This window comes from Mya arenaria, chromosome 4, assembly GCF_026914265.1.
Source record: "Mya arenaria isolate MELC-2E11 chromosome 4, ASM2691426v1".
Taxonomy (NCBI): Eukaryota; Metazoa; Mollusca; class Bivalvia; order Myida; family Myidae; genus Mya; species Mya arenaria.
In genome coordinates, this window is record NC_069125.1 from 49,540,667 (window position 1) to 49,565,149 (window position 24,483).

Consider the following 24,483-nt stretch of genomic DNA (forward strand, 5'->3'; position numbering starts at 1 on the left):
CACAAAGATTAAAGACAAGAAAGAGTCATGCCTCTTAGGAAATTGTTACTAAATTTTGTAAACTTGGTTAGACTCTTTTGACTCAGATAGGATTGTTTAAGTGACAGTCAACTTAATGGGACTGAAACTTGGACCAGTTATTTTCTATGTATTTTACATTTATAATTAGTTCCCCACCAATGTGTCAGGGTTTTCTAAATGTAAAAGATATGAAGTTATAAAGTTTAAATTATTTAAAGTGTCATCATAAATTGTTGAAAAACAGTCATGTGACAAGAAACTAATTTGACCTCATGCTATGCTCTACCTGAACGCAGCATATTTTAGTACTTTCTCTTTAGAAATTTAATCTCAAAACAAAATGTATCCCATTGGCAATACAAATTGCAAGATTTAACAGAAGTACCAAAAGGTAACAACTTGAATACAAAAATAATACAATATTCAAACAGATGTTGGACCCTTTAAAACTGTGTAAGGACAAAATCAAGCAATCACATGTTCTCCAGGAAACAAGTTGACAGGGTACTGCTCAGTCGACCATTTAACACAAACAATGTCAGTGGTAATTTTATTTCATTACATATTAAATGCACACTAAGTATAATCAAAAGAACAATAATTTCTATTTTTAAAATGTTGAAAATGTATTAGGGCAAAAATTTCTTTCTTTATTTCAAACATTGTACAATAGCCTTTAAGTAGGCAGCTATAAACAGTCAATTAAAGAAAAAAGAAAACTGGTTTAACTAGGGTCTAGTGCGTTAAAAGTAAATTGATGAAAACACTGGAATGTTTTTGCTGTTAAGAGTAATCCATGACAATCCCCTGTTGACCACACTCTCTTATCTGGAAGCTAGATGCCTATAGAAATTAGGTAACCAATGCTTGGACCATCTCCCGTAGCAACCCAGCCATCCCAAACATCATTCTGCAACATTACTGAAAAAAAAACAGGTACCGTCCATTCTATTTTTAAATCAAGCTGATAGAGAATTGTTAAGAATAAAATAATTCTTAAGATCTTTGTATTTGGTCTTCATGTATAGCTTCAATTACGAGAGGCATTCAGTATTCACGCTATAATACTGACTACTGAGTGTAAACAAATGTCTATGAATGTTGTGCTTGCTGATAAAGCTATGTTTCAGTTACAATTTTGAAAATTGATTTTAAAGATTTGGCCAACAGGCACCTATATACTATCTAGACCGACACATGACGGACGGACGGGTTAATCACTTTAGGGCAAGCATAAAAATTTTGCTGAGCCCTTATCAGGAACAAAACTTGGCTGTGTAGTTAACAGTAACAATTGTCAAGGTTATAAATTCAGTGTGTGTATAGCACGAGCTAAATTGTGTCAACTGCTACGTCAAACATTTTGCTTCGAATGAAGACTTCAAACAAAGATAACTTCACTATTTCATCACCATTTTAAAACATAGTGCAGTCTATGCTGCTTATGGAACCTCGCCTTCAGTCTTTTACAAGAGTTTGATTGAGAGTTTAGTTTCTTTAAACACCTTGACAAACCTTTTCACAAAACGGCCGTCTGACAGAGCACTGTCAAAACATTATTTTGGAAACAAGTTTGTTAAAGTGTTTGATGAAACTAATCATCTTATCAAACTCCGGTAATAAATTATATATTACGTAACTGCAAAAGATCTTTTTATTACCAAGTTTTTAATAGATAAATTTAAAAATCTGGTAATTGTCGTATTATTCATTTTCATAAAAGCAAATATATTTTCTTATTGTTAGCGATTTACCATACATAATCTTAGTATTTATAATCTTCAATATCAGAGGCAAAGGATTGATTTTCAACAGTATGCAATCCATGAGATTCCCCTTTTGTTATACCAAATCAGTACATGTAAGTTATGTACATAATTATCTTACAAGCATCTCCAGGCTCCATAAAGGCAAGCAGGGTGTTGCATGAGTCTCTGCAGTTCTTGTGAGGTCGAGCTAACAGACGTCGCTGTCCGCTCCCCTGGATGTACAGCTGAATAGGGTGCATGGTCAGAGGCTGAAATAAAAACATGATTTAATTTCCATTGCGATGGAACTAGCTTCTCACTACCCTGAGCCCCTAGTCATTCACATACCAAGTCTAGGTTTGAGACTGAACTCCAAACCACAAATTTTAATTTTGTAAAAAATCACTCTTAAAAGATTGGTAAACAAATGCTGCGATACAAATAATTTGTTCTACAATTAAGCACGCAATTTGCGCAAAAGAAGTTGTATCAACGATTTTATGGAGCATTAAGTAATTCACTTTTCGGAATCCCAGATGGTAAAGCCATCTATTGTGTAGAGTCTTAGTTAGAGACTAAGAAAAGCACAATTTTAATTTTGCTGTAAAAATGATGTTACTATTAAAAATATTGTTAAAATTGTTGTGTATGTTATAAGATCATTTGTCAAAATTAGTTCAGTTACAGTTATTTTAAACATTTAGAATTCAGTCTTTAGAGTCTCGAACTCAGACTTATGTTAGTAAACCACTAATAAAGATGTGTTGTAACTCTACAAATATTTTAGGGCTTTTCCAGTAAAACATATATTAACCGACAGGGGGGAAGGCAATTATTTAAATAGTATATGGTTGGGTTGTCTTTTTTCGCTAATTTGGACCACGAAAGGGTAAATGTGCTTCTGTAGGGGGGTGGTATATTTTGAAAGTGCCTCCCCCCTGGGGGTTATATATGTTTAAATGGAATAGCCCTTAGCAATAATGATGAGAATTGCTTAGTACGTATGTACTTTGTTTAGCATAAAATATGACGATATGTTTCTGAACTTAGGTCAATAATTATAATGTAAATAATAAAACATTTAAAGTCATACCAGCTCAAATGTTGGTGAGTTTGGTCCCAAGATAAAGACATGCTTCTCCAATGGTATCTCATGTTTTTCTGGCACCACCTTTGGTCTGGGAAAGAGACCCCTTAACACAACACTGGCAGTTACAGACTGGGAAAACCTGGCAGGAGAGACAAAAAAACAAACATTTTAATTGTGGAGTAATATTTAAAAGTTGCATATGTAATTACAAGTTTTGAAATCCTCACACACAACACCTCTACATGAACTATGTTATCTTAACATCATCTATGGGTTCTGTTCCAATAAAAACTTTAAGGTTTCATCTTGCTATGATAAAGTAAAAGTATCACAAAAATCTTCACAATACTTCTACATTTGCACAAACATTTTCAAAATTGTTTTGTTCAGATCATTTTATAAAAATACTTAAATGTCTTGAACAATCCCCACCACATAAAGTAAACTAATAGGCAAGTGAATCATTATACCAATCAATTCTAATGGAACTGGATGTGTTGACTTGTTCACCAAGGTCCGACTCAAAGATGTCCCCGAGACTTCTGATGTGAACATCCAGACTGGTGACCTTGTACAAGCTCTCAAGCAAGACCTCCCTGTTCAACTTGTATGTGTTCCTAAGGTCCTGGTAATCCACATTCCTGTCTTGAACCCCCTATGTATATATTGATGCAAGATATTTGTTAAATTTCATGGCACATAATTTATACCCTGAGTATTAGTATACAAAACATTTTTATATGATATGTGAATACTAATTTGTAAAATTACACTCAGGCACCCATGTGAGTTGTATTTTAAACAAAATCTGAATATATATGTATGAGCACCAGTATTGTTAAAGTACTTTCATAAAAATTTAAAATAAAATACATTCTGAAATTGGATCTGCTTTATTTACAATAACACGAACCTTCAAATGAACTGGTTTAAAAGCATGAGCAAAGGCTTTGAATCTTTCTTCAGTGAAATCCGTTGCATTCATCACTTTCAGGTTCTTGAAGTTCTCACACACTTTGCATTCGTAGTTGAACTCTTCCACATAGTAAGGGTTGTCGACAATACATTCGGCGTTATAGTACTCTGAAATGAAACAACAGTAGCAGAAATTAGCAAAAGCCTGAAAGCCCTCTACTATCTAAATGCTTTTCGGGCAAACCGGTATCTGCTATTTTTTCTTTCTCCTTTCAAGCCAATTTTTGGTAGTTTCTTGTGTGGTAAAGACACATGAAAGTACCCTGAAAAAATGGGGGACATAGTTTTCCCAGTCCCGGTCTCCTCCATTCTCTGTTTGGAATATTATACAGTAGTTTTCGGCCGTGATTTAGAAGGTTCCAATGATCTTGGGATAATAGGATTACATTTGATTAAGAAAACAAACAGAACATCAGAAATTAGAAGAAAATGATGCACCATTTATTTCATATTTAAAATCAATAAATCAAATCACAATTTAGGGCAATGCAAAGACATATTATATGGAACAAGAGCTGTCACAGTATGTGACGAATGCCCCCGAATGTGACATTGACCTATGAACAAGGTCAGTACATGAAAATTGGATCTTGCCTTTACGTGTCAAATACATAAGGCAAGTTATTTTAAATTGCCTTTAAACATAAAAAATACCACCTATACTTGACAACCTACATTGTTATGTCCTTATAAGCAGCATTCCATTGTGAATAAACACTAAGTGTGACCTTGAACTTAGAGGTAGGGACATGGGTCTTGCACGTGACACGTCGTCTTGGTATGTGGAACACATGTGGAAGTTATATTAAATTATGTCCTTACAAGGAAAAGTTACAGCCCGGACACGACAACCTATGCTCTATGTCCTATATGCAGCACTCCATTGTGAATAAACACTAAGTGTGACCTTGACCTTAGAGGTAGGGACACAGGTCTTGCACGCAACACGTCGTCTTTGTATGTGGAACACATGTGGCAAGTTATTTTAAAATCTGTCCATACAAGGGAAAGTTACAGCCCGGACACAACAACCTACACTCTATGTCCTTATATGCAACACTCCATTGTGAATAAACACTAAGTGTGACCTTGAACTTAGAGGTAGGGACACGGGTCTTGCACGCGACACGTCGTATTGGTATGTGGAACACATGTGGAAGTTATTTTTAAATTATGTCCTTACAAGGGAAAGTTACAGTCCGGACACGACAACCTTGAGTTACATACCTTGTTTCTTTCTTGTATATCAAAGCCATTAAATATCTTCAGATGTGTTGTTTATATCTGTATATGTACCCAAAATGATATTTATCAACATTTTAGACACACACTATGAGCCAGATGCCTTTGGTGGAAATGAGATTTGGACAACGGGTCGATGTCATGTTTATATACAACTGGCCAAATGAACGTATAAGTCACCTTATTACAAACGTGATTTATATTTTACCAACCAAGATATTGTTACTATCTTAATGTTGGCAAACAATATGCACTAACTAATGTTGTCCATATAAAGGGTCCGCATATAAACAGCCGCTTCAGAGTCATTTGACGTTGTTTTTGCTTGTTTATGTCGTCTAACGCGGAGCAGAGCGAATTTTCGAATTAATGTCTTTAACTTTTACATTTTCAATATTTGAAACAGTTTTGAAGCTACGAGTCTTCAAAATATACCAATTATGTCAGCATTGAGACGTCTGTCATTGTTTTTTTGTGTTTCAGCTACAATAACCGATATTTTCATCAACTCTTTATTTACTGCTATCAAAATTCCCTCTCAAGTGCGTCTTGTGGAAACGTTCACGGGCAAGTATTTTTTTTTTTCTTTTGTTTAACATATTTTATTTTTAATGCGTCTAAAACGTAAATGTCCTTATATGCAACATTCCATTGTGAATAAACACTAAGTGTGACCTTGACCTTAGAGATAGGGACACGGGTCTTGCACGCGACACGTTGTCTTGGTGTGTGGAAGACATGTAGCAAGTTATTTTAAAATCTGTCCATACAAGGGAAAGTTACAGCCCGGACACGAGTTATTGAGCCGGACACACGGACGGACGGTGCGATTTTAATATGCCCACCTTCAAGGGCATAAAAATATCAAGCAAATACACATGTACTAAATTTGTAGTCATGAATAACTTAAAAATCTTTTCAATATTATATTTTTGAAAAACTAAAATTAAGAGGTATACCAGTGAAAGAAACAATTCATGACTATGTCATTAAAGTATATCAATCAATTTAATTCAGTTCTGCTGAGAATTTGAACATTCTTTTGACCCTAATTATTAATTCAACAAATGAGATCTTTATTGTGTCCGGCACTACACATTTCACTGTTAAAGTATTTTCTGAATCAGCTTTCAATTGAAGACTTAATAATTTTAGGCAATTTGATGATTGTTTTAGTTCTTGACATCACTGGTGAAAGTAAAACGATGGCTTCATGGTTTGTTTCAGGAGTAATATCAGGTAATTCCACTGAGGTTTTAATGGTTTGGCCATTTCCTAGCTTTATTTTCTTACTAGCGCTAGAATTATCGGGAGCAAGACAAATCGGCCCCTTACCAAATCGGCCTACTACCAATTCGGCCCCTAAGACGTTTCGGCCCTGCCATTTCGTCCCCTTAATTAAAATGACTCGAGACGTTTCGGCCCCTTAGTGATTTTCAACAGAGACATTTCGGCCCCTTAATTTTATTTTATTTTTTATCTTGAGTATAAAGAAAAACATTGTAGGTCGTCTTATAAATGTAAATGAGATCTGTAAATAAGTTGTAAATAACATCTTTAAATTTACAAATAGACAAATATGCATGAAAAACATTGATATGACTGATATAAAAAATATAATTAAAATCTAAATAACTATTAACCCTGATTTTTAATATAAAATGTTATAAAATCTAAGAAAGTTTAATTCATCATTAAAGACTTCAAAGAAAATGTGTCTTTGAACCATGCATTCTTTACAAGACAAACGGTAAGTGTTATGGGTGTGAAAAAGACATTCAAAGACGTGTGAATGAATAATTGTCTTTATTTTTTAATGTTATTTACAGTTGATTAAAGAAGATTTGAGTAATATAAACACCGTAAGTATATATATTAAATCGTTTCTAAAATTGGGTACCATTTATTTTAAACGTGTTGGTGTGCTACTGTTAAATTTTCGTGTATTGGACATTATTAACGCGTTGTTGTTCTACTTTTATTTTATTGTGTAATGGAATTTTGTTAAAAATTGTAATGTCTGATTCGGATTTTGTATTGAGTGAGATAAGGTTGTGAGACCATTGGCAGCATCGAGTCTGCGATACAGGTAGGTGCAAGTAATATGTTTTATAGACACAAAAAAACGTATATAAATGTATAACACTATCCAGGTATGGCTATGTTTACCGCTGAGTACTCCCATAACTTATGTAATTTAGATTAAAATGCACGTACCGCCAAAGGTATATCAAAGCTGTTGTCATTGACACTGGACTGGCTTTCGTGGTTTTTATTTTGCAATCATTCCTGATTACACGCGTGTCTGACTTGTGATTCCCTAGTATAATTTTTTTGCTATGTTTCTTTGTTATGTTTATTGTATCAAAAACGGTAGTGTTTAAACATAATTCTGTAGATCCTTAGGACATACGCGATGTACATATTCTTGTTTCTTTTGTGTTGTATATACCTTGCGGTATGTAAAACACCGAAATCATTACCTTTTCATATTATACCTTAATATTGATAACATTCTCAAAATATTTTTTTATCAAACTTATGATAGAATAGAACATTATGTTATTAAGCAAGGTTTTTAAAAATGCCTTTACGTTTCAACCATTAATTTGTTATGTATGTGGTATACTATTGCTCCAGAATAATTATAAATTATTGTTTTTGACAATTCGTGTTTTATCTATACATAATTAGGAAATAATGTTTGTTTTTATAGATATGACTTGCAAACAAGTGACAACTGGATAGTTCTACAGAATTTCTACAACAAATATGCATTTTAAAAAGAGTAAAACAATATATCCGTAATAAAATAATAATATTCTGTTTGAGGTGCGAAGAGATAATTGGTATTATTTTGTAAGTGTGAGAATTAGCGGTTGGGAAAGTCGGAACAAACCTTGTACACGTATTTATAAGGTTGTAGACACAAAGTGTCATACTTCCAACGCCTGATACCCCTGTGGAATGTGACAATTCGCGATAAGACCGTCTGTCTAAAAACACCTTTTAAGCCAGTATGGTTTTGCATACGTATTCAATATAAGATTAATAATAGGTTTTTTTTCATCCTTACCTGATTTAAAATATAAATTCATAAAATGTATAACTTATGTCTTACCATGTGTTTGTTTATTATGCCCCCTTTTGAAAAAAGTGGGGTATATTGTTTTGCACATGTCGGTCGGTCTGTCTGTCTGTCTGTCTGTCTGTCTGTCTGTCTGTCTGTCGGTCGGAATACCAAATGGTTTCCGATCAATAACTTGAGAACGCTTTGACCGAGGGACCTCATACTTGGTATGTGTATTGGTCATCACCAGCAGATGAACCCTATTGATTTTGAGGTCAGTGGGTCAAAGGTCAAGGTCAGTGTGACCTTTACATGAAAAATGGTTTCCGATCAATAACTTGAGAACGCTTTGACCCAGGAACCTCATACTTGGTATGTGTATTGGTCATCACCAGCAGATGAACCCTATTGATTTTGAGGTCAGTGGGTCAAAGGTCAAGGTCAGTGTGACCTTTACATGAAAAACGGTTTCCGATCAATAACTTGAGAACGCTTTGACCCAGGAACCTCATACTTGGTATGTGTATTGGTCATCACCAGCAGATGAACCCTATTGATTTTGAGGTCAGTGGGTCGAAGGTCAAGGTCAGTGTGACCTTTACATGAAAAACGGTTTCCGATCAATAACTTGAGAACGCTTTGACCCAGGAACCTCATACTTGGTAGGTGTATTGGTCATGACCAGCAGATGAACCCTATTGATTTTGAGGTCAGTGGGTCAAAGGTCAAGGTCAGTGTGACCTTAACATGAAAAACGGTTTCCGATCAATAACTTGAGAACGCTTTGACCCAGGGACCTCATACTAGGTAGGCTTATTGGTCATGACCAGCAGATGAACCCTATTGATTTTGAGGTCAGTGGGTCAAAGGTCAAGGTCAGTGTGACTGTAAGCTGAAAAAAGGTTTTCTGATTGTCCATATTTATGCCCCCTTTTGAAAAAAGTGGGGTATATTGTTTTGCACATGTCGGTCGGTCGGTCGGTCGGTCGGTCTGTCTGTCGGTCGGTCGGAATACCAAATGGTTTCCGATCAATAACTTGAGAACGCTTTGACCGAGGGACCTCATACTTGGTATGTGTATTGGTCATCACCAGCAGATGAACCCTATTGATTTTGAGGTCAGTGGGTCAAAGGTCAAGGTCAGTGTGACCTTTACATGAAAAACGGTTTCCGATCAATAACTTGAGAACGCTTTGACCCAGGAACCTCATACTTGGTAGGTGTATTGGTCATGACCAGCAGATGAACCCTATTGATTTTGAGGTCAGTGGGTCAAAGGTCAAGGTCAGTGTGACCTTAACATGAAAAACGGTTTCCGATCAATAACTTGAGAACGCTTTGACCCAGGGACCTCATACTAGGTAGGCTTATTGGTCATGACCAGCAGATGAACCCTATTGATTTTGAGGTCAGTGGGTCAAAGGTCAAGGTCAGTGTGACCTTAACATGAAAAACGGTTTCCGATCAATAACTTGAGAACGCTTTGACCCAGGGACCTCATACTAGGTAGGCTTATTGGTCATGACCAGCAGATGAACCCTATTGATTTTGAGGTCAGTGGGTCAAAGGTCAAGGTCAGTGTGACTGTAAGCTGAAAAAAGGTTTTCTGATTGTCCATATTTTATTTTCTTATATAGTAGACAGTAGAAATTTATATGTCACTAAATGCATGAGTTGAAGTATCAGTTTTCAGTGAACATCTAGTTTAATTATGCCCCCCTTCGAAGCAGAGGGGTTATATAATTGCTTTGCACATGTCGGTCGGTCTGTTGGAAGACCAAAGCTTGTCCGAGTGATAACTCAACAATTCCCGGACCTATGGTCATCAAACTTGACATGAAGATTAGGTATGACCAGTAGATGACCTGCCTCATATGCATCCAATGACAAATCAGCTGTCATTTCAGTCCATGCATATTTCATTCAATTGTCCAAATATTTCTGGCAACTTGGCGCTCAGGGGGCATAATGTTTGACAAACATCTCTTGTTTATTATTAAATTGTAGTTAATAAGAAGATGTACTGTATATTAGTTCTTTTCATAAATCATTATCCATCAATTCAGATGTTTCGCAGTTCGCCACTGCGGAATCGTTCCTTGATGAAACTTCAAATGAGGTATCAGCTCTAGACGCCAGGATCATGTATGAGTGGGACTCATACGATTCGCATGATGTCACCTGCGAGGAGTTCCTGAAAAATGTTGGTGCCTACGGCGGGCGATATGGGTTTGGTCGAGACTGATGTTAGACAATGGACATGTCATTATACATAATATTAGCAACATGTTTAATATTTAAAGATTATTTAAAAAAAAAAATGAAGTTTAATTTTTTTTCTTCAACTCTATTTCGTTTTATAAAAATATCTCATGAATAAATCTTTACATGTTTTCAAGTGTACAGATATTTTCTTTAAATCTTATTTTTATCTATACCTTTGTATGTATGTATATAGCTTTGTCTATTAAAATTAAAAAAATGAAATTACATGTTTTTTTACTTATATTTAGAAATAAAAAAAATATATATAAATAAGGGCCGAAACGTCTCGGTAATCAGGGGCCGAAACGTCTACGGGATGGGGACGATTTGGTAAGGGGCCGAAAAGGTAACCGTTTGAGCTAGGGGCCGATTTGGTAAGGGGCCGATTTGTCTGGTAGCCGAATTATCCTTTTTCATTAATCTCGATTGTTGAACGTTTACTTTTCACTAGAGAGTCAAATAATATATTGCTGTTTTCAGTGACAGCCATTTCTTTGGCTTATTTAGAATCTGGCACAGCCATTTCATTAAGAGTCACTTGGTTTAAGCTTTTTTTCTCCAAATTGTACTTGCTCACTAACACAATTTATATTATCATAATAGAATCGAAACACAATAAAAACTTCTATTGAAATCCATCGAAATAGTATCACTGATATAACATGTAATTCGCAATATTATCGAAACGGTCAATCACTAATTAATATATAATACATTTTTTACACTGCTTCAATCCAGAATTGCAATTCATGAAATGGGTCGGACATGCAAACTTGCATTGTAATTATAAATTGTTGCACAATTCATCAAAGTGGACTCGCTGACAAGTTTAACACCTGAATGTCCACTGTCAATTATCAAAATAGATGGACCTGCTTACATTATATAATGTTTGTTTTAATAAAAAGCTGAAGAACAATAGCCCACCTATACAACATTCAGTTACTACTGTATACACTTGCCTACCTCAAACTTCATCTATTATCTTTTATAAAAATGAGCATAAAATATGCAACTTAAATAACAGCAAAAAATGCAAAGTTCATTGTAATTGCATCTAAGTTGATATCTATAACAAATTGCATAAATTAAGTCATGAACTTTATAAATTTTATTCTGTTTTGTAACATATTTAGAGGGAATAAGATTGTTGATTTTGTTTACCGATCATCAGCAACCTAATAAATTGTCTTATGCCATCAGTTTTTTCAATATCTAGAAACCAGGAATTTGGAGACGGCCTGAGACCAGGGAGAGACTCGGAAATAGTACCACCCACAAAAAGGTGAAACTTTTTCAGAGAGAAAATTATATCAAGAAACTGGGCTCAATAAAAAATCGTCATGCTCCTAAAAAGAAGCAACTTTTAGTTTATTAAATATAAAATATTCCAGACCTACCTAACCTCTTGTATCCTTTTGAACAAATATAATGCCTTATGTTGTTGTTTTTATGCACAAAACATGCCATGCTTTTGTTAATAATCTTTTTTTTGGCCTGATCTAAAATAAATCATGACTGGATATTTCCTTTCCTTGGCTTTAACTTAAGACTTTTTATTTGATTATTAATTTTACCAGTTATGTTCATCCATCTGTGAACTGGAAGTGTTGACAGCCGCAAAGATCGAAAAATTGCGTAGCCGTAAGGTTGGAGAGTTCTTGAAACGAAATCAGCTGAAGGCTTGTGGGTTTCAATCAGAAATAACCCGCCACAGATTGCTGCAATCAGCAGAAGACAAGCCAGAATCCATATCTTCAGGAGAACCCGGAAGTAATGAAAGCACTTTCTTGCAATGTTTTTTGGGGAATTTATCAATTCATTTTGGTTGCTGTCCAATGACAGTGCTTTATCAATGCAGAATTTTATTTCTTCTTCAGTAAGACCCATATCTTTGGCCTCTTGTTTGAGATCAGAAACATTTTCTCTCAAATACACAAGATATTCAGCCGCCGATCTCTCCATCTCGATTCGGTTGAAAGGTAACAACCTCGTTTTGGCACTAATTGAATTTCATATTCCATAAATATAATTAAAAAGAATGAGCGAATTTCTTTACATCTGCATGTTATATATTTCATTTTTATATTCTAATTTTAAACTATATTAAAATGAAATATTTTTATTTAAATAATTTCCATGAAATAGCCTTGTGTTTTTATCTTTTCAAACTTGAAAGCAAATATCTTTATGAACTATGTTTTCACACCAATCTGTAAACAAGCATGGCGGCTAAGTTGTTAGAATGAATAATATTGACAAATGTCGGCCTAATTTACCACTTTCATATCGCATTTTTAGCAAAGCATCTGCCTGTATGATAAATAAAATACGTTCGAGTATATAAACCAATGTAAAGGACAGGTATATGACTATTTATTGCATAATTTGTGTTTTGTTTGTATTTGCATAATGTCAAGAATTACAGTATTGTCCCTTCTTTGTAATGAAATGTGTTTGGTTGAGTGTCTGATATTATACTTTATGTGTAAAGTAATTATTTTCATTAAATATCAGGGACTATCTAAGGTAGTTGATCTAAATTGAAATCATGTTCTTATTTACAAACTAAATAGTAAACAAAATTTGCATTCTTTTGTAATTTTATTTTTCGCATCTTATTTATTATTCTGTAGGCAGCTAGGCCACCAAATAATAACCATTATATGGAATCTACCATTGGCAGCTCAACAATACATATTTAACATGTGACTAAATACTGCGCGCATGGGCATATCAACCTGTGCGCTGTTAGAATTGGGGTGGCCAACGACCGAATTTGACCTAATTTACATTACCAATCTGCTCTTACAGCTACAGCATGCGCTGTGCATGAGTACCTTGATAAGAAAGCGCTGTAATTAGTATTTATTATATGTTTTGGGATTAATATAGTTCTAATAAGATGTGTTTTTGCGTTATTGTGCAATAAAATGCAATTATTTGTTTATTGACGAGTAATAAAATGCAATATAAAACGAAGAATGCACAAATAGTGGCAAAATTTACATGGACTAAAACAAAATAAATACATGTATTTATCTTACGTTAACATTTTGGCCATGGCTGTGGATTCAAGTACTGGAGATTAAAAGTATAATTTGGGTCATGGGGCTTGGGCTGGGTTTTTCTCGGCATAACCCAGAAATCTCTTCTGGAAAAGACATGGAGCATATTGAAGATGCAATTAAATGCTTATTTATTGTAAGATATCAAACCAAAATGTTTGAAATGAAATTGTAATATTGAAATGAAATTATAATATTTCATTTCACAGATAAACTGTTTTATGGTGGTTGTAATTCATTCATTAGTACAATTTCTATTATAGTTAGCTTTGATCGCTGGTGATCCATGCATGTTTCACTAAGACTTTGCAATCCTTAAACTTAAAAGCAGTGTACTAGTCAAGCGCGCTGTCTGTTTAACAGCTTATGATTATTTTTGAAGCAAATTGGTATCCATAAATTGCAGATACACATACTTTAAAATATCTGCTTATATAAATCTGTCCCCATGATTTGTGCTTTGTAACCACATACTCTATAAGCATTCTTATTTACCCAAAGAAAGTTTATCGAAAAGGTCTAGACTGGTTGCATTATTTTAATGCTTTCGGGACTGAATCTACTGAAGCAACTTCCTTCAACTACAGGCATTTGGCTCTGCCTAGTTGTATGAATGTAAGCCGTGAAACCATATCAATATGGGGACATAATGTTTTCATGAGACAAACACAATTGAGTACATAATTATGAACCTCATTAAATAGAAACTAAGAAGATGTCTATATCCATGGTTTACAGACAAATTGATGTATACAAAATTTATCTCTAGACTTAGGTGTACCAGTACTCAAATGGTTTTTGAAATACACATTTATTCTAAAAAGAAAGGAGTACCACTATCTTGATCAGTCATTTTCGATCAATTCCACTGTAAACTCTATAATGTCAAAATGTTTTTTACTCAAAGTTTATTCTGGTACAACTCCTACAGAAAAGAATATGCGATAGTGTAGCACATCTATCAATTTATCTGACTTAAACTTTTTATGTTTTCCAGGTGAGGATGAGTGAAGGTGGGCTCCCACCTGGGATGTCTTTCCCACAGAAGGTCCATACAGAAGATGAAGACTTTGTTATTGAACTGGACGAGAGCCACATGGGCGGTCCCCATGATGGTTTTGGGATGGATGACAGATCACGTTGCAAGCGAAGAAAACGATGTGGTCAGTGTGGTCCATGTCAGGTTAAAGAAAATTGTATGAAGTGCCACTTCTGTATCAGAAAAGATGTTTTGAAGCAAACATGTATATATCGCAAGTGTGTGTACTTGCGGTCAAAACCAAAGCCTTACAGCCGCCCTCACCAGAGCCCACAAGGGCGGAGTGTCTCTCCACCAAGGGATGTTGTCAACTCTTTGCAAGTAAAGTCTCCTTCATCAGTACATTCAGGTGTACCTTTCCCGGAGTCTGGAGTGCTTCTTCCTGATGCAAGGCCTGAAGGACATCCCTTCTTCCCATCTCACCTACCTCAACAAAACCCTGCTGCGACTGGGCCTGCTGTTACACCAAACAATGGCTATCTGTCTCCCCTAAACCCTGTGATGGAACGCACTCCCTCCCTACCGAATGCTGCTGGCAATAATAATATGAATATGCAGATGAACATGAGCCCTCACCCTCATGTTCAGAACAATGCAACCTCACCACCAGTTCCGAAATCATCTGATCACACTTCACCCATCATCCCTCAGCCTGTAAACAGTCCGATGGCAGCTGTACCTGGCATTCCAACATCCATAACAACATGCAGCAATATGCCTCATATTCCAGCACCTATGCCACATGTAGGACCAACAATTCCATCAGTAATGCCGCAGATGAACAACGGCTCAATAACTGGCATGCCGCACCTGCCAGCTATGGGGGGTGTTGCCTCATTTGGAGAGAGAAGTATGAACGATTTTAGAACACCAGACCAGTTCACCATTGGTCCTCATCACCCACATGCCCATTTCCCACCCGTCCCCCCACACATGACCCATAGAGAACCTACTGGAATATTTGAACACTCAAGACTTTCTCATATGAACTTTAATCATCCTTCAAATCCAATGGATTCGTTAGGAAGGGGACCAAATGATTCATCATGCATGTATCACCCAGGCTTACCATACAGTATGCCAGGACATTTTCAACCAAGTGGACCATCTTTTCTGACTGGTGCTGCTGAAATGAACCCATTTAGATCAAACTTTTTAAACTCATTTCCTCCAGGGTATTCGTATCCTCCGGACAGGTACAGGGAGGGGTTTGGACCTCTCCCTTTTTCTAGATTAGGAATGTCAACTTCAACATCATTCCCACAATACCCTGGACAGACTGGAGGATATGGTGTGGGAAACTCTCTATCTCAACAGTACTACAATTCTCAGCACGGGTGTCCAAAAAACGGCTCGCGCCCTCCTGTTTCACCCAGCATTGACGATGTGAAGGTGATTCAGGAAGGGTATAACAATAATGAAATTAGTCAAAATAACTCTGTATCAGAGATGTGTAACCCAAAGTCTAGTGATGATGGCGCGAAAAAGATAAGTGATTCAGGGTGTAGGAATGGTGATGAATTCAGCTTTCCTTCTCTTGGCTTCTGGAGAAAAGATGGCAAGATAAAATCAGAAAAGCTGGATACCTTTCCTTGCAGTGCATTTTCACAGAGAATGGAACCCATGAGACCTTGGGAAGAACTATATTTACCCCATGCTATGATGAGAAATGACCTTGTGTCTCCACAGAGCTCAAGGTCATTACACTTTGATCCGCTTTTATCACCTTGGTATAGTCCAAGACGAGACGATGTGCGTAGTCGTGCAAGTACAAGTACGTTGTCCTCAGACTTTGAAAGTGAAGTTATTGGTATTGACGACCAGCAGGTCAATGCTTTAATAAGATCTGATGGATGCAACAGTATCGAGATTGAGCTTGATAACAGGTCAGTTAGTTCCAGTGATGCATCTCCACGAAAACTGGCATCAAGAAGTTCAACAGTGGGCGGGTTTACCTCACTGGATAAAACCAGCTATTTTCAGCCCATTGCAAGGTCAGTAAGCAGTGACTGCATGTCGGAAGAAGAAAGAGAAAATTCATTCAAAAAGGCTTTTAATTTATTCAAACCAGGGGACAGTTATAAGTTACAAAACAAAATATTCAACCCAGCTTTCAAAAATTTATTCAATTCAGACATGAATAAAGATGAAAATGTAGCAACAAAGCCAACTACTAGTATTGTACAAACAAGGTCGTTTTTCAAAGACAGTGTGTGTATACAGCAGGATCTGGGGGAGGAGGGTACCTTGCAGCTGGAACTGCCTGGTAACAAGGTCTACATAGAGAATGTTGTCTTCTCCGATGAACTGCTTAGCAACAGCAGCAATGTGGAGGAACTGAAGAGCTTTATCAAGGGAGGTCACTCTTACATTGTGACTGACTCAAACCAAGCAGAAACGGCTTAAGGTGCTGGTCAGCCATCAAAAACATTGTAGTCATTGAAGCATATCAGTTAGCCAGGTATTCATTTAAAAGTATACTGTTTATTCATTTAACATATGATGTGCAACAACAATTTCATTAACGAAATCCTCAAAACATCATAATTATTCAATCTAAATTTCTATTAATATTTTGAAAGGCAGCATATAGTTTTATTTCTATATAAACAGTTGTATGTAGGCATTGTCAAAGTGCAAGACTGTTCACATTGGTATTAGTAATACATGATTTGTTTCATGATTTTTTTTCCTCTTAAATTTTGACCAGAAAACCAACCTTCATACACAACAAGAAAAGTTCAGATATCATTTTACACAATATGTTTTATTATATTATTGTTTTTATTGCAGACCTTTTCTTCCAACCTAAGGAAGTTGTCATTTTTTTATTTTTTTTATTACTCTTGTGTTAATGATTCAATTTCTTAATAACTAATTAGCCATAATTCAGTAAATGACAGTGTACTATAAATGAAAAAAAGTTTTAATGAAATTGTGCAATACCACATACTTTAAAGATTTTATTTTTGTCAGTGCAGCATATGGCATTTTGAAGAAGACTTATTTGTAAGTGTTTTAGCAGATGTCTGTATTTAATATAATTCAATTGAACAATAATGTTTTGAATGTGAGTGGGTGATGGTAAATACTGTAATTAAATACAGTAAATGAACAATGCTTGATGTTTAGTTATGTTTCTGTTATTGAAGTTTTATTATATATAGCGCTCTACTCTGCATGTTCATTGTATATATACCCTTTTTGTTAAAAGATGCAATATTATTTCCTTCGGATGTTACACAAATTGTTATATTAATGATTGAATCTGTTTGTTTTAACGATAATTTTCCGTTAATGAATTAAATTTGTAATAATGAAATTTACACTTGCACATGCACTTTTTACCTATATAATAACTAATTGTTGTGAATCTTGTTTTATTTTTACATGTTTTGTAGTAATCTCTTAAAGGTATTGTTTGAACTGTTATATATGTAAATATTATATAAAAATGTACTATAATTCAAATTGCACAGTTTAAGAAAAGTTCTGACAGTAGCTTTGACTAATTATGCTTTGTACAGAGATAATTGCCATTAAGATGTAAATTTAATTGTTAAATGATGATTACACAACTGAAGTCATCTCATATATGCCATAAATTAAATACTTGAAAAGTCAAACATTAAAGAAAATATTGCAACACGTTCAATAACAATATCCCCCTAAGTGAGGCAAAAGGCCTTTCATTTCTGGGCAAAATCCCTTGGGAGACCTTAAGAAATATGGCAAGTATCAGATACTGCCCCTTTTTTTAGATGCAATTAAAAAAAAACTGGGATAATGTCAAAATCGCCCGGGGTTGTCTCCAGAAATATTGATTTTTCTCCTTTTTTTACAGGAAGTCTTTTTCTATTTTAAAACAAAAGCAAAACTACAGCTAAAGCAAAAATATAATAAAACTTGTGTTTTCTTTTGAGTTGTGATACAAGTATGTTATAATTATCCTTTGAAAAAAAAAAAGTAAAGATTCAGGACTGCAACACTTTCAGTAATGGAAGTATATATTTATAATGGTTGCTTTGATATTCATCAAAATGCCATAACATTATATACTAGCGGAAAAAAGAACCAGTGCATGTAACGAACTATGTCTAAAATAATGTCAAGTGGATCAATGATTACATGTTGTTTACCTCATCTATATATTTGAAACATAAATGGAACTGTGATAAAGAGGAACACTTTCTCAACGCATCTGACAGTGGTCAGAATTAAGTTATCTCAAACATGTTATTTCTTGGTTTATTTAAGAACATGACTACTGTTGCATACACAGTCTCTTTATTCCGCAAGTATAATTTGTAAATCTTCGTCTTTGTAAATTGTAATTTTAGTGCAAACTCTGTACATTAACTGATGACAGTGTTACTGTTTCAAATATTTATCACTAATTCCAAACAAAATGTTTCAGTATGTTATATTTTTACTTAATACGTGCATTGAATATTGTGTGTTTTTAATTTTTAGTGCTATGATGTCTAGTCAGCAAGTTCATGTTGTAAGAATGTGTTAAATCTCTGTAAACATTTAAAACACAAATACCGGTAGTTATGTACAGCCAATTCAGGTCATGTCTTTGGTAACAGTGGTTGAAATTAGAACGAACTCCTACCCCGGGCCCTTATTACAGGGCTTACTGGCACTGATTATGGATCTGTCTGGCACTGCTGACAAACTAGCGTGGCACTCTCTCTTCTGGCAAATGCCTTTGGTCTCAATGGCGGAAAAAAATCCCAAAGTTGAAATAGTTTTTCAATTCTTGAGAAATCTATTGAAACATAATTTTCAGAACTTTTCGCTTTAGCATCCCACACTAGAGCATGATTATCGATTTTCAGTGATATGCAGTAAATCACAGCCCAAAACCACTACAGGGCCTGGCTTGATATCTGGACACTCCCCACCACCCATCTCGAAAAGTGTTGACAACTTTTAAATTCACATGGGGGACTCTGTTTGGCACTGCTAACCAAGCTACCTGGCACTGCGTATGGGTCTCACCGTCTGTCTCGCACTGCTTATACCTCTTTTGTGGCTACCCGGCACTATTTAAGTGTCTGGCAGCCATTGCATTACGGGGCCTCGATAGTATTTTTTGTTCTAGTGTTCATAGGTTTTATACTTCATTATGTAGTTTTGCTTGCAGACCTTAATTTAATTGACCATTTAACATTATGGTGTGTAATTATTCCGAAATGGAAAATATTGAGAAACAGAAGTTTCTGTACTTTCTATTTTGAATGATCTCTTATTATGCAATAAAAAAGTGAACAATTTATAAATGACACAAATTTAACTCAAACTCTGCATAGAAGTGTTGTTTTTTTATATGGTTAAAGTAAAGAAATGATGATTGTAATTTAAAGGGAGGTTATACATGATTGTTAGTTATAGGTAGATTAAATAAACATCAATTAGACTATTTTAAACTTAACAAAATCACTGGAAAGATAAAGTTAACTCAAGAGAAGGATTATGATAGAGAAGGGTAAATTCAGGAGAACCAGGCCCAAATTTCTGTTTACTAAAGGCATATTAGTGTTTTGTAGCTTTATCTCTGGTTGTGACACCTTAATAATCTATGGTTAGAGACTTGCCATTTTATTGTTGACATGGGAAAAACTTGCATATTAACATAAATGCAGAATCAAGGATGTTATCAAATCAATTATTAATGGCTTAAAGCATTTTAGGTTCTTAAATTATTTTAACCTTTGCTGTTCTGATTCTGAAAGATTTTTTACGCCTTTACATGAATTAGCATTTGATATGTCCTGCTAATGTGTTAGGCAAGTTTTGTTTTGAATCATTACATGTGTTTTTCTCAAATATAGATACTGTGCATGTTCACCTTGTAATACAGCGGTTATAGCCTTGATTAATATTTTATTAATTAATTGTGGGATTCTAATGTTTGTTGTAATAGTAATTTTATTAGTATATATACATACATAAAAGGGATGATTTATCAAAACATATTTGAAGAATATTTTTTTGTAAATATCATCAAAATGCCACATCTTTTTATGTATTCACCAATAGCTCTTATGAAGCATACAATTATGAATTATACTTACTGTTTGTGATGTACCTTTATAGTGAAAAGTGGATGAGCAATTTGATGCAAATCCTTTTTTAAAAAATTTGGAATCAATGAGGCATTATGCAGCAAATTTTATTAAACTGTATTATGTATTCTTTCTTATAATGAAGTAACCTGTGTGAACCTTTCATTGGATGTTTACATATACTAGTATACTGATTAGCTTTTATATTTGCAAATATATTTACAGAGTACCTGTATGGCATATGTCATGTTTAAGGATGTAAAGTTTATTGGAGGTAAACATGTCTGTACATTAAAAAAAACATGATGTCAGTACATTAATAAAAAAACATGATGTCTGTACATTAATTAAAAATAGCCTGTAAATACTTTATCTGAACTTTGGTGAGGCTTGTCAGTGCTGTCAATGTTGCATTTGTCTCGTGTTTGTTGTGAAAGGTTACAATGCACCTGTTATGTTAGGTGGATTTTTTATTAGATTATTTTGGTGCCATCTTTCTGGCAAATTACATGAAGAATGTTAAGGTGTCCCTTTTTTGGGGGAAAGGCTTTGAAATACTTTTTGTATAAGTGTTAACAAAACTCATAGAACAGAATACAAAAACAAATATAAAGCATTCTGTGTAAAATAGTTTAGAACATGATTGCAGTATTATTGGCTGTTGCAAAAGAAAGTTTGCATTGCGATCTACTTTATTGTGTTTCCAATATGAATAGGGATAAATAGTGTTTTTCCTCAAGTTGCCTGTCAATCCGTCAGCCAGTCTGTTGAAGTGTTCATCACAAATCTTGTCTGTTCCATATTTCATGAAATATATTGAAATATTTTCCTACAAATGTTTATCATATTGAGACGATGTGTAGAGGGCAAGTTTCAACTAGCTTGGTTCAAGGTCAAGGTCACATGGGTCAAAAGTCAATCTCTTGAACTGCTTGACAGAGTTATTCTGGATTTTATAATAACTGGCCACAAATGTTCACCATAGTGAGGCGATGTGCAGAGCACCTGTTATATCCAACTCAGTTCAAGGTCAAGGTTACACTTAAGTCAAAGGACATATGGCTATAATATGATTATATTTTGTGCCCACTACATATCATTTGAACCGCTTGAAGGATTTCAAAATAACTTACTAAAAATGTTCACAATATTCAGATAATGTTCAGAGTGCATGTTACAACCAGCTCAGTGGTAAAATGTCATATGACTACATTTTGTTTCTGCTCCATATCTCTTGAACAGCATGAGGGATTATGGAATTACTTACCACAAATGTTCACCATACTGAGACGTCATGATGTGCATAGGGCATAGTTTAAGGTCACACTTAGAGGTCATATGACTATATTTTGTGTTTGCTCCATTTCTCTTGAACTTGCCACAAATGTTCACCATGATGAGCTGACGTCATACTTAGAAGTTAAAACATATTGCGACAGTGATTTTTTATTACAAAAATAACCGTCTTGTTTGAATATGTTTCACAATATTTTTCTCTTTAAAACTGTATTTCCTATTTTGTATAGAAATTTAAAGAAAATTAGGTATCATCAACTTTCTATTCATTTTCATTTTAAACAATTTACTTTTTTTATACTACAAAACTCCTGAAGAAATTTTTTTTGAAAGGGGACACTTTTTGCAACTGACAATAGGTTGACGATGTGAAATAGTACCATCACAATTCATTATGTTATACATTTTTGCATAAATAGTATTCATAAGTACCAGGGTACTTATAATATTATGTCATGTGCTGAACATATATGCCAAACTTTGTTTATAAATATTTATGATCTGAACTGCATTTAACACATATGTTGACATGTTGATTTGTTTTCATTGATTATAACCAGATATTTTGTGCGGTCCTTACTTGGGTTGTGAACAAATGTATTTCTTGAGCAATAGACATTTTAATATGTTGTCTCTCCGTGTTCTATATCGGTGTCATATGGTACATGTAGTTTATTCATCTTCATAGACCAAGTACATCAAACCTAGTTAGAAAATAAACTGTATAAATGATTCTCTTTTTTCTTTTGTGTTCTTTATGTATACGTTGTGAAGTTTGGTTATAGTACTGGCTAATCATGTTCTATTTAGGTATATGAATTTAATATTAACAAGATCTGGGGAAGGTTTTTTTATTTTTTTAAAAACTGAAAGTAATTAAATTGCACAGCTGTAATACAATTCTTATCAAGACCAATATTTGTTGAAGTGATTCAAGTTACAGACTTGCCATATATTATAATACTGAAAAAGTAAGGCCTTAAAATGTACGTCTCTCTCACAAGCAATATTTAAACAAAAATAGTTGAAGCTGTCAGAGTATCATTTGTTTGGTTATAATAACTTAACCCTGCAACTGTTGTCAAATAGAAACAAGTTTTTCTACTATCAGTTGTTGAAAACCTAGTTTTTTTGCACAGCGACATTTCATGTTATTCTTTAGTTCAATGTTAAAATTTCAATATCTCAAAGTTGTGATATCATTCTCAGTTGATTATTTTAAATAAAATGTATTCTTTCCTATATATACATAATATTAACACTGACTATGAAATTATTTCACTTGTCAACTAAAATTAAAATAGTAGTTGGTCACAAGGTATCCTAAATTCACACAATGGGGTATCTGACACCTTATTTGATACCTTAATTTTTGTTGTGTTTTAACAAGACCTGAGCAGCTTTAAGATGCACTCTTACTCCCAAATAAGATTTACCACAATAAAAACAATTGTTTTAATACATCAAAAAGGATGAATAATTGTCGAAAACAATGGTTTTATGAAGGATACCGAGTTTAATTTGAAGTAAAGGTGCAGAATACACAGTATTTTTACCTTATTAAACAATAGCAGATCACAGTAAATATGTTAGCACACACCAATCATTTAATATTTTCGCGTTTTCAGCTATTAAGTACACGGTTACAATCTAGATATCAGTAATTATTTTTTCCCATACATGTAGATGCATTATTTTGTAAGTAGTTAAAGGTTTATTACCCAAAATTTACGTTTGTTATACATGTGTATGTATTGATTTTGAATAGTCCTGAGTGTCACTTTAAATCTCACCATTATGTTTGGAGGTTGACTGAGAGCACAACAGTAAGTTTTTATTGGCAAGTCGGCATCTTGCCTCGGGCCATTTACAACTGGTGTACAATAGTTATATGGCCATGACACAAATGTTATACAAAATAATACAATGTAATACACAATAACAAGTTGTGTTAAAAAGAGTGTTTTGTCCCAAGTTTAAATATAGTTGAAACATGAAAACAAGCATTGTACTATTCATTATGATTTAAATGAACAGATTGTATAATACAGCTCGAAATTAGGGGACAGCTAATGTTCGGAGCTTTTCCTCTCGGAATTGCATACATGGCAATATTGATAATAACATGAGTGACATGTTCACAAGATGGCAAATTCTTAAACTTAACTAAGCAAGTGCAGTTTGATTTTGTACAACATTCCTTGTGTAAATCTCTGTCAGCCAAACAGCAAAAGGAAATGATATTGAATTCAACAATATTCTGTGTACATATTCTTCTCTGGACAATATTCTGTATAGTATACTGTATATATTTTTTTCTCTGAAAATATTATGGACTTTACCTCTCTAAATTTCCAATTTATGTTAGGATAATCTAAATCGGTGTCAATTGGTGTCTTAATTTTATATTACCAATACAATCTAATATTTCTAATATTTCTTGTTCTTGAAGTCACATTTGAAAATTCTGTAAATACTCCATTTTGACCAATTAGAAAATATCAGAAAAGCAAAAATAGCGTATCAGCTCTTAGTAAAATGCCCATACAGAAAGGTAGTTTTATTTCAGTTTAAACAATTAACATAGTTATATAT

At 34.3% G+C, this 24,483-nt stretch overlaps 2 protein-coding genes across 2 annotated transcripts; one reads left to right on the plus strand and one right to left on the minus strand.

The window, feature by feature from the left end:
• Positions 1-557: 557 nt before the first annotated feature.
• On the minus strand, positions 558-12,406 carry LOC128229963 (uncharacterized). Its single transcript, XM_052941890.1, has 6 exons — positions 11,989-12,406; positions 3,773-3,942; positions 3,330-3,514; positions 2,863-2,998; positions 1,909-2,038; positions 558-942 (listed from the first exon to the last, which is right to left on the minus strand). The coding sequence occupies exons 1-6, from the start codon at positions 12,374-12,376 to the stop codon at positions 857-859; spliced, it is 1,095 nt and encodes a 364-aa protein (XP_052797850.1). The 5' UTR covers positions 12,377-12,406; the 3' UTR covers positions 558-856.
• A 204-nt stretch (positions 12,407-12,610) lies between these two features.
• LOC128231741 (uncharacterized) lies at positions 12,611-22,621 on the plus strand. The gene is made up of 2 exons (XM_052944899.1): positions 12,611-12,775; positions 14,477-22,621. Exon 2 carries the CDS (start codon positions 14,483-14,485, stop codon positions 16,922-16,924), a length of 2,442 nt encoding a protein of 813 aa, XP_052800859.1. The 5' UTR covers positions 12,611-12,775; positions 14,477-14,482; the 3' UTR covers positions 16,925-22,621.
• The last annotated feature ends 1,862 nt before the right edge of the window (positions 22,622-24,483 follow it).